This window comes from Magnolia sinica, chromosome 17, assembly GCF_029962835.1.
Source record: "Magnolia sinica isolate HGM2019 chromosome 17, MsV1, whole genome shotgun sequence".
Classification (NCBI taxonomy): domain Eukaryota; kingdom Viridiplantae; phylum Streptophyta; class Magnoliopsida; order Magnoliales; family Magnoliaceae; genus Magnolia; species Magnolia sinica.
The window spans coordinates 51,077,175-51,098,306 of record NC_080589.1 but is presented as its reverse complement, the minus strand read 5'-3'; the positions used below and the strand labels follow the sequence as shown (position 1 = coordinate 51,098,306).

The 21,132-nt window shown below is 37.3% G+C and overlaps 1 protein-coding gene and 1 long non-coding RNA gene across 2 annotated transcripts; both read left to right on the top strand.

Annotated features, from left to right (window-relative positions):
- Nucleotides 1-2,492: 2,492 nt before the first annotated feature.
- On the top strand, nt 2,493-3,576 carry LOC131230509 (uncharacterized; the record flags this gene model as incomplete). The annotated part of the gene is made up of 2 exons (XM_058226423.1): nt 2,493-2,665; nt 2,748-3,576. Coding segments are annotated over 2 exons (405 nt in total), but the record flags the coding sequence as incomplete, so codon positions are not given.
- Nucleotides 3,577-7,815: 4,239 nt separating this feature from the next.
- Nucleotides 7,816-15,529, top strand: LOC131231128 (uncharacterized). Its single transcript, XR_009164214.1, has 3 exons — nt 7,816-7,932; nt 10,071-10,121; nt 15,127-15,529. It is a non-coding gene; the product is annotated as an uncharacterized LOC131231128 (long non-coding RNA).
- Nucleotides 15,530-21,132: the final 5,603 nt, after the last annotated feature.

Sequence of the window (21,132 nt, the reverse complement as noted above, 5' to 3'; positions counted from 1 at the left end):
CCAATCCATAACCATTTTTTATTTTTTAATTTTATGAGGCTAGTCCATAACCAAATTTTTAATAGGTACAACTAAAAAAAGTCCTATAATCCAATCCCAACTCTACTTAAAATGTGCCCTTAATCATTTGCATTGGGGAATTCAATTGACAGGTATTCTAATATCTAAAGTGCCCAATTATGATGTTTAGATAATGATGAGCATGAAAATTTATCAATTTAAATGTCCACTGGTCATTGTAATACCCAAAAAATGGTCACTAAAAGAGGATAGCATTTCACTACAGTACCCACCAAGGATTCTCCAAATCTTGTTATACGAGCATTGGACCAAATTGATTTTTTAAAGAGTGAAGAACAATAGTTAAAGGTGCGAAAACCACATGATGGAGGGTCTAAATCAATGACTTGACCATTTTTAGTAAGATCAAGTATAAAACATTCTCTTTCGTATGCATTTATTAAAGGTTAGGATTATTCAATTGAAGATTTTTTTAATTTTTTTTTTACTGCAATCTGTCCAGCTTTTCTTCTAGATCATTGATCTTGATCTCTTGATGGTATGATCAGATCCTGATGATCTTTGGGCCCTCTTGACATTTTTTTGTGTGTTAAACATGTCCATAAAAGCTGATTGGAGAATGGAACACTAGTGGTTGGATTTTTATACTAGTCGTTTTTTACCTATTGTTCATGCCTGAGTTATGTGAACTGTGTGATCTTTTGAAATGTAGGCCAGCAATTGTAATACCATGGCACCCACCGAATAGTCCTGATTTTGTACAAGGCTCCAATATGTGAGGCTTTTGTATTTGGGTAAACAACTATTTCTGTGATGGACTCATGGACACGATGTTTTCCCTCTTAGAATTGGAAGTTCTGATCAGAAGCATTTTACAGTGGATTCATGGCAAGATTTCAGTTGTTCATCATCAAGCGGATGTGCTCATCAGTGCGCCACATCTATGAAGAAAATGGATGGTTATAAATACTTGATCAGTGGTCCACATTTGATGTGCCGCCACATGTTGATCTACTAATTAGCCTTACCATTAATTGCATCATTTTCTTGCTTAATGTGTTGTTGAACAGTTTCTGAAATGCTACTTTTTTATGTCAGTTTCTTAATAGTTCTAGTCGATGACAAAGCTTTTTTATGTTATTTTTTGTAATCCATCTTTGGGTAATGTATTAGGCAGGTAAGAAATATTCTTCTCTATATGATTGATATTCTTTAGTTAAAATTAGAAAGAAGAAGTATTTCCATTACTTTTATCTCAGGTAAGTGTTGCAAAACCTCTAGGTTAAAAAATTCATTTAATTTCTTCTTCTTTTTTTTTCATCCCACCAAGGGGTGGGGACCACTACTCATGATACTGGACAACCCATTTCACATGTGCAAATGCACAACAAAATGTTGCGCATTCCTCCAATGTGTGGAAAGTAATTTTGAATTTTGAAGTCTACAACTCAATCTACAACTTCAGGAAAATAATTGTAATAATTGTGAATTTTGAAGTCTTGATGGTTTTATTTTTATTTTTATGAAACCATTAGGGTTTTTAATATATATGTGTGTGTTACAAAACTTCTAGGGAAGTTTCTTAATATATGGGTCGTTAAACCTTTTAAATGGCATATGAGATGACTTATTGTGGACCCAAACTGGTAATTCATTCATACAACTAGGAATAAGCAATTTTGCAAAAATCATGCCAATAGGATGATCCTAAGCTTCCGATCATTAGGAAGGTGTTGGGCCTATTAATGGGAGTGTCTTAAAGACAATACATGCACTAAGCTTGGAAACCAAAGTCTAGAACAGAAGCATAGATCAGACAGAAGATCTATTTGAAGTGTTGACTATCTTGGGCTGGTTGAGAGGCTCACAAAGCATAAAAACAAAGATTTTATTTTTGAAGCAAAGAAAATCAAAATGCTATTATTAAGAAAAAATTTGTTGGACAGAATCCAGTCAAGATCCAGCAAGAGTATAAACTGTGAGCTAGGCATCTAATATCAAGTTTCTGCAGATTGTCACTGCTTACAAGTATCCTCACTGTTGTGGGATATAGCCAGCTGAAACAAAAATAATAATTCTGCTTGCAAGTATCCTCACTGTTGGGTTTCCTCTGTCGTATCCAAATTTTCCTATATTCACTCTAAAAGAGGCAAATTAGATTGCTGATTCTCTTGCCAGATATGGAGTGATAAGAGGGTCACTTGTCAGTTTATCCAGTTTTCTATCTTTTGTTTGTTTGTTTGTTTTTTCTCAATAAAAATTGTCACATTTTGAGGGGCTATGTCACCCCCACATGGAGTTCTTGGGACCCACGTGTGTACTGTCCACTTAGAAGTAACTCTGCCATGTAGTTGGGTGCTATTCTATGATACTATTTATTGTCTTTTGCTTTTAGCAGTTGTGGTTTTGTTTTGTTCTTTGAGACATGTTACTTGTCTAAAATTAAAAGACATCTAACATGATGGCCTTGTCAAATTATTACAGAAAGGAAAGCATGGGTCAATGCTGCATGGGAGAAAATGAATAGCGGCATCTCTGTTAAGACACCAAAGTTACTTATAAATAAATCCAGTTCAACAGGGAACAAAACCGCACAAAAATATTCTTCTGTGAGGATTTCTCCTTTCCCCCAATTCAAGCATTGGTAGTGGTTTGCAAAATCTTTGATTATTTGGTTGCCAGAAATTAATGTGTGCTTTCTACATTGATCTTATTTTATACAATTGGATGGCGAATCTTGGTCTGCTACCCAAGAAGGCATCATCCGGGCAAGAGCTGCCACAGAAGAGGCCGGCTTCTGTACAAAATGGCACCAGCAAAGATGTCAAGCGGCTTGCTGCTGCAGCTCTATCTGCAGTCAAAGATGCTGCTGCCGTTGCTGCAGGCAGGGGAAAAGTAGAGGTAAAACACTATCCTTTCAAATGGATATGGGAATCGGTTGCTTGTTGTTTTTTATAGGATCTACAGTTATCTTTATGCATCAATGGTCAAAATGATGAAAATCGTATTATCTTTGTTATTACTCTGCGCGCGGTTCTACCTGCTCTCCCAAAAATGATTTCCTATTCTACTGGTTATCCGATGGGTGGCTTTGAAGATCTATGCATACAAACAACTAGATAATACACAATCTGCTCCATTTACGTCATCTCCCAATAGTTGCACCAATTTCTTTCTTCTTCTTCTTCTTTTTTTTCCGGATATAGTGCAACGTTGTATTATTGTTTCATTGAAGAAAAAGGTGGACCTATAAGGTAGTTGTAAATATGAAGTATACTAGTGAAATAGTTCATCTCTCTGCTTTTCCATGCAATCTTTGATGACATAAAAATCATGGTTAATGTGGAATTGGATTTGTAATTCATTAAAATGGCACTGATTACCATAACCTCATTTGACCTGAGTTTGAACCTTTTCTCACTGGTATAACCAAGCACAGCAACAACGATGTCATGGGTCTGATCCCAGCTTACTGCTAAATAGAGGGGAAAAAAAACTCGTTCCTGGTGGAGAAGAATCAATGTTCGACGGCTCAACTCCACCTGGAAATTGATTGTTCAGTAGATTTGTTCAACGAAAAACTGGTTAGAGCCCAAGCCAAACAAAAAACAAATTTTGAGGCCCTACCAGTTTAGAGTCCAGGCTGAAGCCAGCCTTGGGTCCGGCCCATTGACAACCCTAGTCATATGCTCAGTGTTTTTAAAATAATGATTCAAATTCTATTGATTTAAAATTCTATAACCTAAACCTATAACCTATAACCTAAAACCTATAACTTATAACCTAAAACCTAAACCCAAACCCGATCCCGAACCCGAACCCGATTTCCTAAACCTAAACCTTAACCTATTCTCAATTCCCTAAAGCTATAACCTATAACCTAAACCTAAACCTATAACCTATAACCTAAACCTAAACCTAAAACCTAAATGTATTCTCAAATCCCTAAACCTATAACCTTAACCTAAACCTATTCTCAAATCCCAAAAAATATACTTATAACCTATAACCTTAACCTAAACTTATAACCTTAACCTAAACCTATTCTCAAATCCCAAAACCTATATATATAACCTAAACCTAAACCTTAACCTAAACCTATAACCTATACTTACAACCTTAACCTAAACTTATAACCTTAACCTAAACCTATTCTCAAATCCCAAAACCTATACTTATAACCTAAACCTAAACCTTAACCCATTACCTAAACCTATACTTATAACCTTAACCTAAACCTATAACCCTAACCTAAACCTATTCTCAAATCCCAAAACCTATACTTATAACCTAAACCTAAACCTTAACCTATAACCTAAACCTATACTTATAACCTTAACCTAAACTTATAACCTTAACCTAAACCTATTTTCAATTCCCAAAACCTATACTTATTACCTAAACCTAAACCTTAACCTAAACCTAAACCTATACTTATAACCTATAACCTATAACCTAAACCCAAACCTTAATCTATAACCTAAACCTAAAACCTAAAACCTAAACCCAAACCTAAACCTGATCCCGAACCCGAACCCGAACCCGATTTCCTAAACCTTAACCTCAACCTATTCTTAATTCCCTAAAGCTATAACCTATAACCTAAACCTAAACCTATAACTTAAACCTATAACCTTAACCTAAACTTATAACCTAAACCTAAACCTAAAACCTAAATGTATTCTCAAATCCCTAAACCTATTCTCAAATCCCAAAAAATATACTTATAACCTAAACCTAAACCTTAACCTATAACCTTAGCCTATACTTATAACCTTAACCTAAACTTATAACCTTAACCTAAACCTATTCTCAAATCCCAAAACCTATACATATAACCTAAACCTAAACCTTAACCTAAACCTATAACCTATACTTACAACTTTAACCTAAACTTATAACCTTAACCTAAACCTATTCTCAAATCCCAAAACCTATACTTATAACCTAAACCTAAACCTTAACCCATAACCTAAACCTATACTTATAACCTTAACCTAAACCTATAACCTTAACCTAAACCTATTCTCAAATCCCAAAACCTATACTTATAACCTAAACCTAAACCTTAACCTATAACCTAAATCTATACTTATAACCTTAACCTAAACTTATAACCTTAAACTAAACCTATTCTCAATTTCCAAAACCTATACTTATAACCTAAACCTAAACCTTAACCTTAACCTAAACCTAAACCTAAACCTTAACTTATAACCCAAACCTTAACCTATATCCTATAACCTAAAACCTAAACCCAAACCTAAACCCGATCCCGAACCCAAACCCGATTTCCTAAAGCTAAACCTTAACCTATTCTCAATTCCCTAAAGCTATAACCTAAACCTAAACCTAAACCTAAACCTATTCTCAATTCCCTAAAGCTATAACCTAAACCTAAACCTAAAACCTAAATGAATTCTCAAATCCCTAAACCTATAACCTTAACCTAAACCTATTCTCAAATCCAAAAAAATATACTTATAACCTAAACCTAAACCTTGACCTATAACCTAAACCTATACTTATAACCTTAACCTAAACCTATTCTCAAATCCCAAAACCTATACATATAACCTAAACTTAAACTTTAATCTAAACCTATAACCTATACTTACAACCTTAACCTAAACTTATAACCTTAACCTAAACATATTCTCAAATCCCAAAACCTATACTTATAACCTAAACCTAAACCTTAACCCATAACCTAAACCTAAACCTTAACCCATAACCTAAACCTATACTTATAACCTTAACCTAAACCTATTCTCAAATCCCAAAACCTATACTTATAACTTAAACCTAAACCTTAACCTATAACCTAAATCTATACTTATAACCTTAACCTAAACTTATAACCTTAACCTAAACCTATTCTCAATTCCCAAAACCTATACTTATAACCTAAACCTTAACCTAAACCTAAACCTATACTTATAACCTATAACCTATAACCTAAACCTTAACATATAACCCAAACCTTAACCTATAACCTATAACCTAAAACCTAAACCCAAACCTAAACCCAATCCCGAACCCGAACCCGATTTCCTAAACCTAAACCTTAACCTATTCTCAATTCCCTAAAGCTATAACCTATAACCTAAACCTAAACTTATTCTCAAATCCCAAAACCTATACTTATAACCTAAACATAAACCTCCGCCTTCATCTTTGTGTTTTTTGTATTTTTGTTTATGATGTTAAGCTTATATGTATTTATGCGTGAATGAATGTGATGTGGATAAGATTGTTTGTGTTTGGATAAATGTAGTTTATGTTTGGATGGATTAGTTTGGGTTTAGATGGATGTGAATGTGAATATGATGAAATATATTATATAACAGGTGTATATCAGGATGAATATGATGAAATATATTGTAACAGGTGTATATCAGGAATTTTGTGTTGGAATAGGTGTAACAGGTGTATATCAGGAATTTTGTGTTGGGTTTTTACTAACAGGTGTATATCAGGAATTTTTTTTTACGTATTTTTTAGCGACGGATTATTTTTAGCGACGAAAACTATCGTCGTTAAAAGTTTACCAGTGACGAAAATTTTCGTCGCTAAAAGTTTTGTAATTATTTTTAGCAACGAAAACTATCGTCGCTAAAAGTTTAACATTTATTTTTTAGCGAGGAAAATATTCGTCACTAAAAGTTTTTTAGTAACGAAACAATTTGTCGATAAAAGCTTTTTTAGCGACAAAAAAATTCGTCATTAAAAAGATTGCCTTTGCCGACGATTAATAAAAACCTTTGGCATCGGTCTTTTAGTGACGAAAATTTTCGTCGCTAAAATGTTTTAGCTACGAAAATTTTCGTCGGTAAAGGTGGGATTTCTTGTAGTGTAAAAACCGATGGTTCGGATTGTACTGGACCATGGCCCATTTCTTAGAACTGAAATCCCATGTACAACAATCCCACGACAGCTTGAAATAGACAGTCAACACAAAATCAACAAAAGATTCGCAATGTCCACTTCCAACCAGCAAAAAATGGACGCGGTTTGGCCAGTGATACTGACACTAGCCTCGGTGTTCTGTGGGTCCCACCATGATATATGTTCTATCCACACCGTCCATCCATTTTTACACATCATTTTAATACTTCATCCCATAAATGAGGCAGATCAAAATCTTAGGTGGACCACACCATGGGAAAACAGTAGTGATTGAATGTCTACCATTAAAAACCTCCTGGGGCCCACTGTAATGTTTATTTGACATCCAACCTGTAGATTAGGTCATACAGACCTGGATGAATGTAGAAAACAAATATCAGCTTGATTCAAAACTTTTGTAGCCCCAGGAAGTTTTTAATGGGCCCATTTGAGATTTTGATCTACCTCAGTTTTGGTTTCATACCATAAAATTATCTGGAAAAATGGATGGACGGCATGGATGAGACATACATCATGTTGGGGCCCACAAAGCACCGGCCACTAGCCAATGGCTAGTGGCAGGGTGAGTAGAATTGCCATTGCGTCATTCAACTATGGCCCACACTCATAGTGTGGTCCACCAGATCAACAGTCATGATTACTAGAAACAATCTTCATTAAGCTGAGAATGCTCTTAATTTGTGATTTTTTCTGTTTCTTTCAACCAAAGATTTGCTATTCTCGTGTCTAGGTTTTCAATTTCTATTACATGCCTAGATTTGATCTCTCCCGTCTATTTCTTATTTTCATCTTCACATCTGTCGTCTTTTATACATGATTGGATCAGATCGTAATCAGGCATCGATTCAGATACTGTGATTCTCTCTTCTGATGAAGAATTTTCGGTTTCTTGTTCTTATATGCGATGGATGTTTCTCTCTGCCTGTTTATTCCTTCAGGTGGATGTTTGTCTAAGTGATGGAACCCTAGCTAGGGCTGTTGTCACGAGTGGCACCTTGACAGGTAAAAACCAAGAACTCATTTCATAATAGAATCTGTACTGCATCGTATGATTTGGATCTGTATCAGATCTCTTGAATTTGAGCTATGATGAGGTTTTAGTGATTTTTATTTTAGTTTGATTGTAGAAATAGTGGACCAGATGTTGAGGTTTCTTGTGTCGTGTATTTTGAATTATCTGTGTGGCTCTCCTTCCCAAGTTTCTAGGAGGAAATTGGGAATTTAATTTCCTGACGACTTGGTGTGCAGGGCCAGGACTTGGGCACTAAACGTGGTGCTGGCCCAGTCCAATCAACTGGCCCACCATTTTTTTAAAAAGGATGTTTTAGAGACATAAGCAGTTCCCATTCAATGTGGATGTGTAATTTAAAGGAGCTCTTGGATCTATGGTCATGTTTTGATGATCAAAACATTTTATATGATATTTTATATGATGAACTTGTCCTGGATGAACAGGATTCTCCCAAAAAATTTCCTAGATTAAGCTGTCACACACATATTTAATATTTGGACTATTTTCCTTATAATGCTAGCCTTATAGGGCAGGGCCATGACCTTTTCAATCCAACTAGGGCTAGACCAAGCCCGGGTCACGACCCATGTATAGAGAACAGGGGCTAAGCCAGGGCACCCCAAATGGCTCATGCTTAGGGTGGACCAATCATCATTAGCCCACCCGTAGTCAGAAAATTTTTAATGAATGAGAAAAATAATTTTACAAAAGATTGAATGACTTTTCTTTGTATGAATAGATCTTTTTATATTGTGATGAATATATAGAGAAGAGAGGGAATTAAATCTCTAATCAGATCCTAAATCTTAGAGACAAAATAAAGAAGAAAAAAAAATTCATATTAGGAAGAATTTTCCTAACAGAGTCCAACCTTTCATCATCTAGCATGAAATTCAAACCCAATCTCAGCTAGCCACCCTACTAGGTTGGGCTGCCCAGCCACCCGTATCAATGAGTATGAACTGTGTGCATGGTGAGCACTTAAAGTTGGGGCACACATATTTCCCAGCACTTTAAGAAGAAGACAGAATCAAGTGCTTGGTCGGATTGACAGTCAACTAAGGAAAGCATTTAATTTATATCAACAATATGTTTGCACTTAAAGAAGCGAAGCGCCAACTTTTGCCATTTGTCTTAAAGGGAGCCAAAATATATATTTTTTCCAGTCAAATGCTGAGAAAAGGGTGTTTCAGACATCCACTTGTGAGATTGTAAACCAAATACTCTCACCTATAAAGAATAGTATTTTCCATTACTTTTCTTTAACAAAAAAAAAACAAGTGCAAAGAATTTTCTTTCCCTACAAATATTGTTATTGTTATTAGTTTTGGTGATTGTGGTGGTGGTCTACACACACATAGAGACATCCGTTTTTAAAATAGCAAATGAGGATAAACTCACCAACGTAGCTAGATAGACAAGAATAATAATTGGATAGAGATGATAAGCTTGTTTGCATTATCAATTGGAAAAGCTATCAAAACAAAAGTGGCCCCACTCAACAAAACGCGTGGTGTTTCCTTGGAAAGATATGAAAGCATAGGATCTTTAAAAGGCATGGAGTAATGGCTATGGAATGAGCATGGCTCATTGATCACATTGATTGAACTATCCTAACCATCCAACTGGTGGCTATCAAATGGATTGCTATGGAATCTGATAGAGTAGATATTCGAGTATGAACCATCACATGATGGGAATAGCCACATTAATGGCTTAGATATATTTATATTTTATTTTTTTGTATAAACCCAGGTGTGGGCTTTAGTTATCAGTACCGTTTGGGCAGAGTCTAGAAGGGAAGTTTTATACCTATGTGTTGTTTGATGCCAAAGTTTGTGATGTGTTTGAATATACTTTTGTGAACTGGTCTTGTCCCTTGCTCAGCAAAATAGGGGCTAAAAACCCCACTCAATCAAACAAATCCGACAAACAAATGCAGCCTAGAAACACCCTTGGCCAAGTGTGTCCAAATGGGCCCTTGATCTATACTATGGTTTCGTTTTTTTTTTTTTTTGAAATTGTTGGATTTCTAACCTGTACTGAATCTCTTGTTTTATGTGCTTCTATTGTGGTTTTTGGGTTATTGTCTTCCTTCTGAATGCTTTTTTGCTTTTTCTTTCATCAGGTTCTAAAATGTGAGTATGCTGTCCGTGGAGAGATTGTTACCCATGCCCAGGTATTCCAAATTGAGAATTCATAGGAAGATTTTCTCCCTTCTCTTGAGATTATTATTTCCTAATGGAAAGCATGCCGACCCAGGTCACTAATACAATACACCACCACAAAAGCAAAGTACATAAAACTCATTCTTGAACACGAGGATTCTGAATGCTCAACAATAGATCTTCTTATAATTGTTCATGTTGGATTCTTATTTAAAACACCTTGGGTTCTACCAAAAAAAAAAAAAAACAGTCTGGTTACATGTCCTGTTTTATAGGCTTCGTTTTTTTTTTTTTTTGTTGGCATCAATGATTGAAGTGACACTATCCAAAAACTAGCTGGTCAACTTGAGATTTGGCTGAAGCCAGGTTCCTAGTGATCCAAACAGATGGTGCAATGTGCCTCACCAAGGATGGGCCACACACCAGAAGTCCCTGAGATTGGAAGATCCCAGCTACTGAGTCAATCACTATTGATCTTTAACTCTTAACTGTCTCTTAACCGTCTGTTTACTGTCCGTGAATTGAATGGATAAGATATCCAAACCTAGGATATTTTGGTGTATGATCTATCCATGATGGAGCCCATCATATAGATGCCTTAGATCATTGCATGGTCCATGCATGTTGGAGCCCATCATATAGATGGTTTAGATCACTGAACCAAGGATTCTACTTTTTCAAACTGAAAACCCATGGTATTGTAGAAACTCTTGGGCCGAGCATTGCATAATATCTCTTCCATGTATATGCTCCTGAGTAGTATCTCTACTTCCATGCTTATAGTTCTACATGTTCCTCTTATATAGATTCTGCTCTTGTACCCGGCGTTCGAGTTGTCGGTATCGCTACAAGTTTCGTTGGCCGGAGATAAAGATATAATATCGTTATCGCCGATAACCGGAAATGCAAGGAAAAATGGGGAAACATGGAGAAAATGGTGGAATTTTTCAGTAAAACTTCAGGACATGTCTAAATACACATATTTACATATTCAGAAATGAAAATATTGCAAACAGAATATATTAAATAATAAGTTTTCATTTAATGGGGGCCAAAAGGCATGCGTTGTTGTAGGAAATCACTCAAATAGTAATCAAAATGAGTTTATATTATACAAATGCAAGCTTACAACAATTAAGACATGAAGAAGTAAGTGAATTAAAAAAAATACACATTTCTAGCCATATTTCATCCCCACATAGAGTGATGAGGTGGTTTGTAATCATTGTCCGGATCTCGTGACAGTTGAGAGTAGTACTGTTGCCCAACATGTTAGCAGTACTGTTCCCAGGTCATCTTCTGATCGTACCAATTGACGCGGATTTCTTTCCGCCATTGGGATGCTACGTGGGGCCTGCCATGATGTTTATAAAAATTCCACCCCGTCCATCCACTTTTTTAGATCATTTTAGGGTATCAAACAAAAAATCATTTGGATCCAAAACTCAGGGCAGCTGCATGAGAGGAAATAGTGAAGATTTACTGACCACCTTTTAAACATTTGTCTGGCCACAAAAGTTCAGTATAAAGCTATAGTTTTGTGTTTTCACTTCATCCCAGTTAAAATGAACTTATAAATAGTTTGGATGGCATATAAACATCAAGATGGTGCCCAGGGAGGTTTCAAGGGTGGAAAAATCTCTCTAGTTTTCATTCTCGTATGACCACATTGAGTTTTGGATCCACCTGATTTTTTGTCTCGTCCCCTGAAATGATCTGAAAAAATGGATGAATGAGGTGGATTTTTAATCAACATCATGGTGGGCCCTACGTAGCAATAATTTCATGCCAAAGGCTTAATTAGGAATTCCAGTCTGCGTACTGCGTTACTCAGCCTCAGAACGCTCTTAACGTACTGACTAAACTCATTTGGGCCTACCTTGAATGTATGTTGTCTATCCACGCCGTCCATTCGTTTTTACATCTAATTTAAGGGGTTGAGCCCAAAATTGATGCATGTCCAAAGATTAAGTAGATCATACCACTGTAAACAGTGGGGATAATGATTTCCACCGTTGAAACCATTCTAGGCCCCACAGTGATGTTTATTTTTCATCCAACCTGTTCATAAGATCATACAAACATGGATGAAGGGAAAGCACAAATATAAGCTTGATCCAAAACTTCCGTGGCCCTCCAAGTATTTTTCAACGGTAGAAATTCAATTTAATTGTTTCTGGTGGTGTGGTCCATTTGAACATTGGATATGTCTCATTTTTTGGCTCAAGGCCTAAAATTATCTGTTAAAATGTATGAACGGAGTGGATAACATAAAAATAAAAATAAAAAATCACGGTAGACCACAACGAGTTTATACAGTTTCGCAAAGCTTACGAGTGACTCGCTACGCAATCCGCTACCTCAAGCGGATTGAATACTCACTGCGACTAGCCAATGGCTAGTGGTCGGTGCTTCGTGGACCTCAAACATGATGTATGTGTATCATTCATGCCGTCTAATTCATTTTATAGATAATTTTACGGTAAGAATTCAAAACTGAAGTGGATAAAAATCTCAATTGGACCACACAGCGTTGATTGAACTCTCACCATTAAAAACTTCCTGGGGCTACAACAGTTTTGGATCAAGCTGATATTTATTTTTTGCCTTCATCCAGATCCGTATGACCTAATCTACAGGTTAGATGTCAAATAAACATTACAGTGGGCCTAAGAGGTTTTTAATGATAAACGTTCATTCATTATTGTTTTCCCATGGTGTGGTCCACCTGAGATTCTAATCAATCTAATCTATAAGATGGAAGATTAAAATGACGTGTAAAAATGAATGGACGGTGTTGATAAAACAAATAGATCATGGTGGAGCCCACAACACTTACGACCAGCCACCTGGCAGCGTCAATAGGGAAACCGCATCACGCGCTTGGGAAGCGGATTGGCTGGTGTACCTCATACCAACCATAGAGCTGCTGTAGGTACGTGTCGCTAAGACGAGCACTGACGCCGGGAACGGATTGGCTACTCCCCTTGCCACCAGCCCCGTGGCTGGTGGTCGGTACTCTGTGGGCCCCACCATGATGTATATGTTTTCTCCACTCCGTTCATCCATTTTTAAAGATCATTCTAGGACTTGATCAGAAAAATGAGAGGATTATAAATCTCAGGTGGACCACACCACAGGAAAACAATATTGATTGGATATCCACCATTAAAATCCTCCTAAGGCCCAATGTACTGTTTATTTGACATCCAATCTGTTGATTAGGTCATACAGACCCAGATGAAAGGTAAAAACAAATATCAGCTTGATCCAAAACTTTTATGGCCCCAAAAAAATTTTAATGGTTGAAATTCATTCAACACTGTTTCTTGTAATGTGGTCCACTTAATATTGTGATGTAACTTAATATCATAAAATGATATAGAAAACTAGATGGACGGCATGGATGAAACAAAAACATCATGGTGGGGCCCACAGAGCACCGAACATCAGCCATTGGCTGGTGGCAGGGAAGTAGCCAATCCGTTTCCACTGACGCTCCTCGAGCTCCGAGTTGTACGAACGGTTCAAAGGAGATCAAAGTTACGTGGGCCCCACAGTGATGTATTTATTATATCTACACCGTTCATCCATTTTTAGAGTTCATTTTAGGGCATTATCCAAAAAATGAATTATATCCAAAGATCATCACGACCACACCATAAATAGCAGCGGAGATAATGATTTTCGCTGTTAAACAATTTGTATGGCCCACCATAACGTTTATTTTACATCCAATCGATCCATAAGGTCACAAATACCTGAATGAAGAGGAAAAACAAATTTCATATTAATCCAAAACTTCTGTTACCCCAAAAAGGTTTCAATGGTAGACGTTCAATTCCCCACTGGTTTTTGCAGTGTGGTCGACTTGATAGTTATATCTGTCTTATTTTTCGTCTCAAGCTTTAAGACGAGTTCGCCGAATGGATGGACGGTTTGGATATAACACATACCTCATGATCAGACCTACAGAACTTGCTGACATCAATACAACAACTATATGGCTGGTGTACCAATCCGCTTCCACGCGCTTGACGCTAGTCACGCGAAGGTTTTTCTTTAAAAAAAAAAAAAAAAAAAAAACCCTGAAATCTCGTCGAAAAGAAATTGCTGCCGAAGAAAGGAGGGTTTTTGAAGGAGGATTGCTGCCGAAGAAAGAGGGATTTTCTTACCTGTAAATCCGAACGGATTGTCGATCGAGGCGTTCTTCCGCTGTCGATCGAGGCGTTCTTCCGAGCTCCGACTTCCGATCAACAAGTAGGAGATCTTCCCAGTTCCGATATTTTTTCCGATTTTTTGAAAGAGGGGTTTTCTTATTTATTGGATTTATGGGTTGTTGGCTACAGTTTTATCGATATTGTCGGCGATAATCCAAGATTTTCGCCGATGTATCAGATATTTCGCCGATTATCCGAAGAGAAACGAAAAAATGGGGTTTCGGTGTCGTTGGACTAGCGACACCGATATTATCGGCGATAATATCGACATTTCGTCGACAACTCAAACACTGGTTCCGCCAAACACACCCTTAATTACTGAAGAACAATCAAAATCTCTCTGGTCACTGCATTTTAGTAAACCAAGCAACCAGAGCTTGTTAAGAAGCAATCTGCGGTGAAACACCTTTTGTTGGGTAGTGCATCTAAAAGGTTCCTTAGTATCACAACACGATCTTTCAGACATAGGTGGAGTTTGAGACAGTTTGGTTCATGGAACAATGGGCCCATAAATTGAAAGACCGCTTCGGTTTGAAGAATCTGATGTTGAGGGCATGCTTCGGTTTGAAAATGTCTTTCTAGTAACTTTCCAACAATATTCCCATTAATACCTCGCACTTACACCTAACCTCTTCGCATTAATGCTAGTTATTGGGCTGCTATTGTTGTATCAGTACCAGTTTTTACTTTTAGCATTATCTTTAGATTTCTGATTTTGAATTCCTATTAGAGTTTTAAGGGGTTGGTTTTCTTTTTTTTTTTTTGTTGTTGTTGTTGTTGTTGTTGTTGTTGGCAGTTATGGTGTTATATCTGTACCAGAGGTGACGGATTGACAGCCTCTAACTAGCAATGATAGATACCTGGTGGCTGCAATTGATGGGGTCTCCGAGAAAATGACTGTGCAGGATATCTGTGATCTAATATGGGATGTACGCATTCAAGACAGTGAAAAATCAGAATCCGTTTCTACCAACACAAAATTGTTGGCTGTGTGGAAGGCTATGTGGCACTTCATGTGCATTTGTAGTTTGTTTTGAAAACCTTAAGTAGACCATTCATTGTTTTGTTGGTATTGTGCTGATTGTTTTGTCTTGATGAATGTTAAATGGGTGAAACATGCACAGGTTCAATCATTGGTTGATTATGATATTGTTAGCTTCGGTTGATAGAAACGAAGGCTAAAGATGGATTTAGTATTAGTTGGCATTAACTGAGGTGAAAAACTAGATTTAGCCCTAGTTATTGAGAAATGACGTTAAAGCTGAATTTAACCTCGGTTGATGCTAAAAGAGGCTAAATCCATCTTTACCTTTGGTTTTGCCTCAGTTACCCAAATTGAGGCTGCAACTCCCGTGGCTAAAGGCTTTAGCCTTGGTTGTAGAAAACTGAGGTTAAAAATAGATTTAGCTTCTGTTGAAGGCAACCAAGGCTAAAATTTGGATTTAGTCTCAGTTGGAACTTTTAGCTTCACTTAAAGAACCGAGATTATAAAAGCCTTTTTAGCCTCGGTTTTAGCAACCGAGGCTAAAGCCTTTAGCCATGGGGGTTCCAACCTCGGTTAGGATAATTGAGGCAAAAATGAGGCTAAAGGCTTTAGCCTCAGCTTTTATCCTTTTTAGTTACAGTTTTGAACTGAAGCTAAGGGCAGTTTTTGTTGTAGTGACAGTAGCAAGTAAGAAGGGATGCAAAATACACGACAAGGAGACTACATTTCATCTTATCCTCTTGATTTCGGAAAACCATGATCAAGGAATCAGTTGTTATTGCTGGTGAATGCTTGAGACTTGTAGTTCTCCTGCACACACTGTCACACGCAAGTCAATGTCAGAAAGATGTTATGAATTTACCATTGGAAGCATCTAAACAGGAACCCATAATTTTACCAGCTTAATTTGAATTACATGTATGCAATTTTTAACTAATTTCCAACTGTCTGTGCATCATCCACCACTCTGCCAGAGTGTCAATTTTTCTTGAAGCTAAGTCCACGATTATATGAAAATTGTAAATATTGAGGTTTGAATTCCTTATTATTTCAAAATAGGGAACTTTCCCATTTGGAACTTAGTTTGTATAGTTGGGGCCATGATTGGTATATCCTAGACATTGGCTAGAGTAGAGCAACCGTGGGTGCCAGTCCACATCTGCAAACTAAGCTCCGCACAGGAAAGTTCCCTGTTTGGAATGAATAGGGAACTAACTCGGCCTCCTCTATATTATATTTCTATAAATTACCAATGTGTCAACGAAAAGTTTATTTGATATGAAACAGTATACTGTTTCTACATAATATGTAGTTCACCAATTTCCCACTCACATTCTTAACAATAAAGTGCGTCTGCAAAATGATTTCAAAGTTATAATTTCTAAATGAAACTATTCTTCAAATTATCTATCATCCAGGCTGATTCAGTTGCATGCAATGAGTTTTCAGATGAGTATGGCACCTTTTTGGCCATTATTGTTCTGTGCAAATCTTCTATTCCTGTTTGTTGAAGAAAATATCTTACTAAATATTATATGTTATGAATTTACTGATCTAAACATGCTATGAACTTGGTTTAGTCATGCATTATCCATTTTGTAAATGTTTCCATCAACTTGTTTGTTTATCTGCATTATGATAATAAAGAATCTGTGCCCCATATTCTATTGATGTCTTGTTGAATTCAGTGGTCACCTTCATTACACTTCTATGTCGGATTGGTGTAGACCAGCTCAGGAATGATGCACTTGCATAATTTGTTTTGAGAACTGATTGCATGCAGGCAAATATACCACAACTGGTGGGGTACCGTACGATCTTTCCTTCCAAAATGCCACTTGTGTAGGACATCAAAATGATAGGCCCCACCATGAGGATTATGCTTCTAGAAAACCCAGGCTGATTCACTCACTATATTGACCACACCTTAATGTCGAGTCAGACTGTCTGTTTTCGATTAATTACAGTGGTATGTCCATCTGATGCATGAAAAGGACAGATTTTTGTTCCAACTTTCAAGTGATCTTCCAGGTGGGTCCTATTGCATTCACAGTGTTGATGCCACACAAGTGGTATGTTTGTGCCAAAGATGGTACGGTGCCACAAGTTGTGGTGAAAGTGCAAATGTGGGTAATAATTCTTTCATTTTGTTTTCTGCTGCAGGTCTCCTCGGGGATATTTTCTCCCTAATTCACAAGATCTGGGAGGTACTTCCCATCTGAATTTATGGCATATAAGCAAGTTGGTTTTCATCATGTGCTTCTAAAAGAGTTGTCTTATCGTATTGATTTCAGACCAGGGTATCGGTTGTTATTGCTGGTGAATGCTTGAGACTTCTGGTTTTCCTGAACACAATGTCACACTCAAGTGAATGTCAGGAAGATGTTACGGGCGTGCTTGGTCAGTGGAATTGAATGGTATTGAATTGTATTAGATGGGATTAACATTATTATTGCACAATAATTGCATGTCAGGAAATATCACGGTATTGTAGCCACCCAATACCATATTTGGGATAAAAATTTTGCTAGGGGAAAACACCGGATTAAGCAAAATTATGTTTGGTGGACCATTGAATTGTAATCAACGGACCAAATTCACAACGGATGTCGTTCAATTGTACACATATATAACCAGAATGTCACATGTAAATGATGTATATGGATGGACGGCATGGATAAACGCATGCATCAATGTAGGGCCCACATGTGTAGTGGATTTCAAAATCCACAGAAATCCTGCATGGGACCAAATACAATTCCATGGGACTAAATGCAATTCCATCCCACTTAATCCCAATCTTTCCCATCCTCTTCAAATGCTGGATGGAATTGTATGGGACCAAATGCAATTCTATCCTGCCTAATCCCATCTAATACCCTGTGCCAAATGCCCCCTATGGTTCTCCACTCATGGCTTGGTGGTAGACGGTGTGTTTCAACTTGAGGTTATGGGTTTGAGAACCCATGTGGTGTGTGTGTGTGTATGAGAGCATGTATTTGACCACTAAAAAAATGAAAACAAAGGGGAGTTATTTGATGCTCAGGCAGTGTAGGACACTTTGATAGGCAGTCACCCATGCGCAACATACATTTTACTTAAATTAAACCGACCAATCTGCCAAAATTGTTGCCAAGTCAGTCCACAAATAAGATTTCTTAAACAATCCCAACTTCTGGTTTGTGGATGCATGTTTGTTGAAACAGGACCATTTAACATTTTTTCATTTTTTACTGCCGAATCTGATAGTCAAAGATAAAAATAATCATGTTCATGGTACATCTAAACAGGGACCTATAATTTGTACAGCTTAATTTAAATTACTTTTATTTTACGTATTCAATTTTAGACTAATTTCTAAGTGCCTGTGTGTCATCCATCACACTGCCAGTCCAGCTTTTCTCGAAGCTAAATCCACAAGGAGATGAAATTGTAAATGTTGAGGTCGAGTTCCCTAATCTTTCCAAATAGGAAACATTCCCGTTTAGAACTTTGTAGATTCGGGTCCCATATTTGGTTTATCCGAGCAATTTGGTCTTACAAAATATCCTCACAATTGGTCAACTCTAAAACCTTCCCGTTGTTGACATGCAAATACATGGTTAAAAAGAAATTCATGAATAAACCCACATTTAATGGAGGAAAGACCAAAAATTTGATGGCTATGATCTTCCAATTTAGGAGATTTTGGGGATATGGTCCATCCATGATGGGGGCCATTGGATCGATGGCTTGGGTAGACTAACCATGGGCACCACATCTCCAAACTAGGCTCTAAACATGATTGTTCCCTCTTTAGAATCAATTGGGATCTCAGTCTCCTCTGCGAAAGACTTAATATTCTTTTACTGCAGCATACATAGTTCACCAAATACCCACATACATTCTCATCAATAAAGTGCCTCTGCAGAATTATTTTCAAGTTACTAAAGGAAACTATTCTTCAAATTATCAATCTTCTAGGCTGATTCAGTTACTTGCAATGAATTTTCATGAGTACGAGACCTTTTTGGGCCATTGTTGTTTGCGCAAATCTTGTACTCCTGGCTGTTGAAGTGAATATGATATTAAATCTTATATATTATGAATTCGCTGATCTAAATATAATATTATCTTGGTTTTACTCATGCATTATCCATTTGTTTTCATCCACTGGCTTGTTTATGTATATTATTCTAATTTAGAGACAATGACCGATATTCTACTGATGCCTTGTTGAATTCAGTGGTGTTGTTAATTAACCTTTGAGAACTGATCATGCACAGTCAATGATACTGCAACTTGTGTTACCATACGATATTTTCTGCCAACATGCCACTTGTGTACGACATGAAAATGGTAGGCCCTGCCATGAGGATTATGCTTCTGGAAATTCAAGCCGATATGCTCACTAGATTGACCACACCTTAATGTACTTCGAGTCGAATTGTCAGTTGTCCATTGATTTGTGGTATGGCCTAGCTGATGCAGACAACCTGATTTTTGTTCATAGTGATCTTCATGGTAGGTCCTACTATTTTCATAGTATTGATGCCTACACAAGTGGTATGTTGGTGGGAAAGATCGTTTGGTTCGACAAGTTGCGGCACCGTGCTTGCATGTGACCAGTTTCTCAATTTGTTTTCATTTTCGGGATGAGAATAGCTTCAGTGGTTTGGGAACATGTGATAATCCACTCTATGCATGGGCACCCATGTACCTTAAATTAACTGTCCAAATCACGGATCCCATTTTAGATTGTTGTAACAAAAAATTTACCCTGAGTGGATGATACGAACTGCCTGATTGGTGGACATCTCGTTGAGAGAACAGAAAATATTCAATTGTCCGTATTAAACAAATTGAAGTCCATTAAGCAGAGGTCAGGATCATTTTGATTAATCCAATTTTGGGGAATTTCCATTTACAGTGGGGAACGCTGTTTGGATGGTTTGAGTTTTGAACTAAGGTACAAATATCGGTATCCTACTATGGCTCTCATAATCTATGAGTGTATCAAGAAACTCCTTTTTCATGATTCATCCCACACATATCTACTGTATCTAATTCCGATAGGGAGAAAAAATATTTTAACATTCTTTGATGGTACTTTTCAGGATATCATTTGAGATTAAAGCTACTCAGGGCGAGAATGCAACTCAGGTGAAATCCACATGTTCATCTCCATTTCCAATCATCAAGATACCATTGCAGAGGGACAGAGAGCCGCAAGATAATGTTTTGGAACCGGTGACAACTCATCCCAACACTAGTAGCATGGAAAAAGGTGGAAGAGGAGAAGAAGATGATGATGATTAGGATGCATTTTAGTCTTTTCCTGCTGACAACGCTTGTATTGCCGCTCATCTAGAAGTAGTCAGAATGGAAGTTGTGCTTGCTTCAAATGACGATTCTCCCATCTTGCAGAAACCAACCACCAAAGCAAAAATGACTTTGAGGAGAGTTCGGATTTTGAACTACACGAGGATGGTGGACAGGAGAATGATGTGCGAAATCCAGAGGGTTGTGGAGAGAATGTATTAACAAGACAAGGCAATGGAAATGATCTCCAAGAGTTCTTTAGTCCACAACCTCTCAAAAATGCCGAATTGCCAAACAACATCAACCCTGTTTGTGGGAATGAGGGTCCAGTGATCAGAACCAATGGTGATGGAAATGACGAAGACCTCTCCGATCTTCGATCGGTTGAGGATGTTGCAGAATTGAGTACTTACCATTATTTGCCAGTGGGTGAACAGATTGATGAGAAGCTGAGGTGATGGAATTGATCTCCAGGAATCCTGGAATTCAGTGGATTGAGGATGCTGAAGAGTTGAA